Genomic DNA, 7111 nt, shown 5'->3' with positions numbered 1-7111 from the left:
AATCTTGAGGATAAATTCTTTATTTACACATTTATTGTATTTTCTTTTTTAAACGTTCCTTCTGGATTTAACATTTTAGCTAAATTCTTTAAAATTACAAAGGAACATCTCTCTACACAATTACATTTTTTCCTTTACTGTTCTTGTCGTTTTTTCATGTCCATATGAGTCCATGTGAACACTTATAATGTTAAATGAAATGATGTACACTTTGATCAATAAAGTTTTGACCAGGAAAAAAAGGAGGCTGAGTGAGGAGAATTGTTGCTAGCTATCATTAGCAGTTTCTCTCCACAGAGAAACTACAGTAACAGCTAATTGTATTAATATATAACAACCAAACTTGACATACGTTTTCCTGCCAACACAACGATAAGGTGAGAAGCTACTTGCATGCTAACCCAACATTGCCTCGCTAAGTTAGCTTGTTGTGAACTTCGGAGCTGGCTGGCTAGCTGTTGTTAGCCAACATTAGCCGGGCCAGTGTAAGCTAGCTTGCCATTGTTACAAAAACAAGTTGGTTTAATAGCGAAAGAACAGTTGACAACTAACTGGCTTGCAGTAGGGGGGTTTATACAAACTACTGTAACTACACAGTAGCAAAGATTCTCTTGTTATCGTCGGTTCTTTTGCTACAGTGCTGCTTGTTGTAAGTGAACTAACTGACAGGAACTAGCTAGCTACAGTAACGTTAGTGTCTATTCCTGGGAGGAAGCTGCAAGTTGTTATCGGTGTATGCGCCTTATTTGGAGCATGTGTTAAAGTCAAGTAAGCCAGCCTGATTAACTGCTGGCTCAAAATGAATTTAACCAAAGCTGGCGGGTAGATATTCGGCTCAGTTAACGATTTAGTTATGATAAAATGTATGATTATATGGCTCAGTGACTAGTTAACGTTAGGTGATGTACGGTTATTGATGTCCATGCAAGCCATCATTTATTATCCTAGCCAAAGACTTTGAAGTGGCAGGATAGCTATTCCTTTTCAAATGTACATTTAGGTATATTCATACAGTGTTTAATAAAGTTGTTATGGAAACCGACAGACAGGTGCTGTGTATCATAGATGAGCATCTCACTTGCAGAACATAGTAACTTTCTCAGCAGTCTACGTATGAAATTTATAAAACTAAGAAACAATACTGAGAGGAATACACAAGTACAATACTGTCACCAACTGTGTTTCAATTCCATTCTTAACTTAATTGCACATAGTATGTGCTCTATACTAATATTTATAGTATACTGGTTTTGCAGTTAGTTTATATGAAATCATCATACTTTGCCATTTTATACAACAGGAAATTATAAAATGTGTGCACAATCAGACGCCAAACTTTAACATTAGAATGATCACACTGCCTATTTAAGTCCACAAAGAGAACGCTAAATGTTTTTTTGTTGTTTTTTCAAAGATTTAATACTGAATTGTTTTGTTTTATAAAGTCTTTCTGGCGGTGTCTCATGACTTGTCCCAAATGTAAGAATGGAAAGGTTTTGACCTTCTTGTTATAAAGCTTCCTAATAAGGTACTTGTGTGAGACAGCCTTGTAAGTGCATCACGTGACTGCAGTTAATTTCCACATAGGGTGGAGTGGGGGCACTGTTTCACAGTCATGCATGGCAAGACAGAACACCAGTGCCTCAGACAATTTAGGTTTGCTTAGTCATTCAGCTTGTTTGTTAGTCCCGTTTAATTGACTTTGTTAATGACGTATATGTATATATGAGGAGGCTGTTATGTCTGTATGTCAGTGTTGATTTTTAAATCACTTTTACAACAAATGACAAAAGGTTACATCCATTCTACCATGTAAATATTTAAGTGTTAAATACAAATCACTATGTTAAGGTCTGTGTCACTTGGCCAAGTATGATGCCATTGGTCTTTCACAGCGACATTTGAAATGAAAATATGAAGGTTAGTCTTTTTCTGTTACCCATTAGCATAAATCTGTGCTCTGTTTTTATAAATGCATTGGTTTCTCTGCAACCTAGATTTCTAATTCAGCAATCTATCCTATTTGCACCTCAACAATCGACAATAAATGCTTTCTTGTATTTTGGACTTGATTTACTATTATTGCATTGTTCTTTGTTTGCTTACTTTGCTCAGGAATATGAGGAAGGTAGGTTAAAATCTGTTTCGTGCAACATTTACTACATCAATGCACTTAAAAAAAACATCATGTACACTTTTCTTGGGTACTGTATTGTATAAAGCCCCTTCTACTTATTATTTACCCCCCTCTGCTTACTGTATTTGTGTCTGTATTTAGCTTTCCAGTTTGATTTATGGTGTAGTTTTACAGATTTATTTCCCCCTTAACTCCCTTAGCTCTGTCCTTTTTGCATTTTTATCCGGTCTGCTCTTTGGTTGGACAAGGTCTTAGAAGTTTTGGAGCTTTCTTCCTGTTTGTGCTGAAAATAGATTTGAAGCTTTGGGGCATAGATCTCAGCAAGCACAGTGACATCTGGTGGTTTGCAGTAATTATAGCAGCCACCACACTTACTATTTTTTTATCTATAATAATCTTGGTCAGAAAGGCTGCAGTAGATGCACATATTGTGCAATATGCTGCAATAAAATAATCCTGAAATGCCCCCCCCACACACACACACACACACACACACACACCTGTATTGTTTTGCCTTATTTTATGTTTTGTAAGCTGACATTATTTTCTCTGTCCACTTATTTGGCAGGACAGTGGATTTCGCCCTCAGACACTTTCCACCCTCCAGCTCTGAAAATGGAGGAGGACCATGTTCACTGTATGTCCTGTGTTAACCAGAGATGCATGGTCAGACCTCAGCCAGGCATTTCTTGTGATCTTATCACCTGTCCTCTGGTGTGTGGGGCTGTATTTCACTCCTGCAAAGTTGACGAGCACCACCTGATGTGCCCACTGGTGAGGGTCCCCTGCCTAAACAGTGGCTATGGCTGCCCCACCACCCTGGTGCGCAACCAAATGTATGCACACCTCGAAGTGTGTCCCGCTGGAGTGGTGTGCTGCACCATGGAGTGGAACAGATGGCCCATTAGCTGCCTGGACTATACTTCCTATGAGAGCCTGAGCCGTGGTGTGGATGAGGTGGAGCAGCTGGACATGGCGCTTGCCCTTCAAGACCAGCGTACACTACTAGAGTCCCTCAAGGTGATTGCCATGGCACCTACAGCAGAGAAAGAGCCACTTGTCCCTGTTGGTAAGGAGAACAAGGCAACAGACTCAGCTTTGTTTACATCTGCCCCTGAGGCCTCCACCTTTATTGAGTCACCTTCACAGTCATCATCCTCACATCAGCCACAACCTCCCCCACCAGGCTCGTCTAAGGAGAAAATTGTCAGTGGAATTAATGGTTTGAATGAGGAGCACTTCAGTAAACTCTATGAAGCCACAGTTGAGACTGCAAGAAGCTTAGCTGCTGCTTTAGAATTTGTTAGCAGTACCAACTCTGACAGCAGCACAGAGTGTGTGAACAGAGGAGCTGCAATGGAGAAGAATAGATTGAGCAACAATAGAGACCGTCAGAATGGACTAGAAGACAAAACACCTGTAGCGACTGAAGGTTTGAATAAAAGAGAGATGGAGGAGCAAAGCCTTTGTTCTAGCTGTTTGAGAGGAAATGGAGGTCAGAAAGAAACAGATCTAAGGATTTTAAACACAACGAATGGACCACTGTCAGGAGCAATGGAGGCCAGTCTGGACACAGCCTGTCGTGTTGCGGCGCAAGATGACAGGAATGCTGGGATTTCTCAGGAGCCAGTCACCCCTCCAATGGCATCTCCAGTGCATGTCAGCCAGGGTGTAGCACAGAGGGCTGGTCATGTGGTCCTGGAAGATAGGGGGCTAGTTCTTTTAGAAAACCATGGGCCTGAGCGCAAGTTCCACAGCAACCAGTTTTTTAGGGGCCAATGCTCATTACCGAATGGACGGATAGGTTTCGTCCCAGACAGGTCACTGTATAGATTGCGACCCAAAATGGAGGACAAGGCAGTGGATACCTCGGACCTGGAGCAGGATGACGACCCCATGGGTCTGGGAGAGATTGATCTGATCACAGCAGCCCTGCTCTTCTGTTTGGAGGAGTCCAGAGAGTGTAGAAGGATCTCTGATACAGTCTATGTTGACGGCTACCATGTTGACTTTGGCACACAGACTTTCACTTTCCCTGCAGCAATCTTGGTAACCAACACTAGAGTGGGTGACATGGCCTCTGCGTCTGCCTGTGACCATGCTGCCCCCCAGCTCTCCTACCCCAGCCCTTTCCGCACTCTCCGCCTCGGCCTTGTCCTGGAGGCTCTGGAGGTGGAGGCGGTCCCACACAACCGCTACCTCCCTCCTAACCCCCGCTACCAGCACATGTTCCCCTTCGTCTGTGGTCAGTCATTCCGCCGGGACCACTTTTCTTCCCATTTCACAAATGTCCATGGTGACATTCACGCTGGTCTCAATGGATGGATGGAGCACCGTTGCCCCCTGGCATATTATGGCTGCACATTTTCCCAGCGGAGGTTTTACCCATCCACCCAGGGGGCCAAGGTGGTTCATGACAGGAACCTCAGGTCCTTTGGGGTCCAGCCTTGCCCAAGGGCAAAACTTCCAAGTGACTCCCAGTCTGACCAATTTAGTGGGCTTCCCATTGAGATACTGTGGCACATAGCTGGGTTCCTGGACAGTTTCAGCCTGTGCCAGCTGTCATTGGTGTCACGGATTATGAGGGAGGTGTGTGCCAGTCTCCTCCAGACCAGGGGCATAGTGGAGCTGCAGTGGGAGCGTAGACAGTGCCCTGGTGCTCCTGGCACTGTGTCATGGCAGATCAAGAATAGAGTGAGTAGAAAACCTGTATTATAAACCTACTGGATGTCATTGTTTTTGATGGATTTTTAAAATAACTCTAAATTAATTATCAAAACATTTACAAAGATACATGTACTTTTGTAGGAGACAACATTCCAAGTAGCTGATATGCCACTGTAGCTCTACAGTAAATACTACTAAGTTCAAGGTTTTTAACAACATGGAATGAAAAATAATTATTACAAAGCTCTTTCAAAGATAAAGATTGATTTTGTGGAGTCCTTAAAAAAAACAGTTTTGGGAAATGCCCCTATTCACTTTCTTGCCGAGAGCTACATGAGAAGATTAATACCACTCTCCAGTCTGTTTGGTAGCTGGAGCCAGCTGCCACTTAGCTTAGCCTAGCACAAAGACTGGAAAGCAGGGGGATGCAGCTAGCCTGACTCTGTCCAAAGGTAACAAAATCCACCTACCAGCACATTTTTAAAGCTCTCTAATTAACAAGTTATATCTATATCTTGTTTGTTTGATCCGTACAAAAAACAAACAGTAAAAACAATTTGACTATTTCTTGGCTGGGAGCAGTAACTCTGCTCATTGTCAGGCAACTGGTCCCGTCCAAGACATAGTGTGGCACATAACTACCCAAAAAACAGCAGAAGAAAAAGAGAAAGCAACTAAGTGTATTTCCCAAAGCGTTGAACTGAAGCTTTATTCTAGGATTGTATGGAAATTGCATGTAACAAATCAACAGGAGCCCTACTAACATTTCTGACACGCAGTGCCCTCTTCGTTCCAACATCTTTTTTTTAATTTACTGCTGCAGGTGTGGAGATTCAGCACTGCCTTCAGCCCGGTGTCGTCATGGGGTTTCACTGATCTCCCCAGCATGTCGGATCATCTTAAGAAGTGCCACTACAACATAGTGGAGCACAAGACAGAGCCAGTACCCCTTCCTGCCATGTGTACAGCACGAGATGGACACTCACTGCGTCGCGTCCTGCGTCACGTTAACACCTGACCAAACAAGGCTGACCTCTCGTAGCTGCACGAGAGTCACTGTGGTGTTACGAGGATGTTGCAATTAAAGATTTTCTGTCTTGAAAACATTAACTCTTCCTGTATTACACTAGATTATGAAGAAGCCTTAATGAAATAACACCTTACTTACTCACAGTGAAGGTCTGTTGTTGTGGATGATCTCTATGTGGAGAAAAAAAACATTAAGCATTTAGCTTTGCATGGATTTATGTTGAAAATGCGCCCTTATTCTGGTAAGATAAAGTTTATTTTCTTGAAGATAAATATGCACAATAGATTTATATTATTCTATATGATATAGTGGAATTTAAATGTTTTCACTGTTTTGCCTTTCAGTAGTAGCCATGGGGAAAAAGCTGATTGTTGGTTATATTGCACTATTTCTGTGTGACAGAAGTTATGCCAGCACTTTACACAATATTTGCTAATACCTTCTTTGTTGATATGTGACCCTAAATGATCTAGTCTTTCTGATCCTCATAGAGGGTGTCAACCCAATGCAAGTCTGTTGTCTGGGTTTGTGGGATGTCAGGAGTCAAAACAGATGGATATTAATATGAGGACAGCCCGATAATGCATGTGATTTGCTACCATTTAATAAAGTCTTTACAGCCTTTTATATAATTGTTTGTCTTTAAAGCTCTCCTTAATCATTCAATATAAAATTCCATTGTCGCTATCATCTACTGTATAGGTGCTTGGATAAAAAGAAAATATCTTAACTTTAACTACAAATGTCTGCAGCATTGAACAGGACTGAGTCAAATGTCTTCACAATAGTATTTCCCCAGTTTGTGTAGCCATTCACGTATAAAATACTGTAAAAACTTAAATCACAAGTAATATACATTTGATGACCAGGTAGAAGGATTAACTGTTCATTTCACTCAGCTCAAACAATCAAAAAAAAAGTTGATTTGATTCCAAAATTGCAAAAAAAACAAATAAAAAAACAAGTGATCTTGGACTTTATAGAGTTTCGTGACATTTGACTGTGCTGTCGGCCTCCCAGAAAGCTGTAGCTGCCAGGTAGAGGACAGTATGTTAGCATCTCTGTAGACTGGAAGGTATGATTTGCATGTGCAAATGTATTGATTTGCACATGTATTCTGTTATTTTCAGAGAGGAGGAAGGACTTAACTGAACTTTGGGTTACTCAAGGTAATCCCCAGTTCTTTGATAACAGGGTAAGCTGTTTCACTATGGGAATTGCCTCTATGTCACCAATTACGCTCCAATTGACACAACATCTGCCTGTGACAGGCTGGT

The 7111-nt window shown here is 41.7% G+C and overlaps 1 protein-coding gene across 1 annotated transcript; it reads left to right on the top strand.

The window, feature by feature from the left end:
- The first annotated feature begins 255 nt into the window (after positions 1 to 255).
- LOC139302487 (F-box only protein 30-like) lies at positions 256 to 6449 on the top strand. Its single transcript, XM_070926191.1, has 3 exons — positions 256 to 377; positions 2706 to 4831; positions 5628 to 6449. Exons 2-3 carry the CDS (start codon positions 2753 to 2755, stop codon positions 5820 to 5822), a joined length of 2274 nt encoding a protein of 757 aa, XP_070782292.1. The 5' UTR covers positions 256 to 377; positions 2706 to 2752; the 3' UTR covers positions 5823 to 6449.
- The last annotated feature ends 662 nt before the right edge of the window (positions 6450 to 7111 follow it).

The sequence above is a fragment of the Enoplosus armatus genome, chromosome 19 (genome assembly GCF_043641665.1).
Source record: "Enoplosus armatus isolate fEnoArm2 chromosome 19, fEnoArm2.hap1, whole genome shotgun sequence".
Taxonomy (NCBI): domain Eukaryota; kingdom Metazoa; phylum Chordata; class Actinopteri; order Centrarchiformes; family Enoplosidae; genus Enoplosus; species Enoplosus armatus.
The sequence above is the reverse complement of the archived record's forward strand: the minus strand, read 5'-3'. Positions and strand labels throughout refer to the sequence as shown.

Excerpts from the sequence above, each read along its gene's own strand:
- LOC139302487 (XM_070926191.1), top strand. The coding sequence starts at position 2,753 with ATGGAGGAGGACCATGTTCACTGTATGTCCTGTGTTAACCAGAGATGC. Across the intron at positions 4,832-5,627 it reads CATGGCAGATCAAGAATAGA|GTGTGGAGATTCAGCACTGC; the intron begins GTGAGTAGAAAA and ends TTACTGCTGCAG.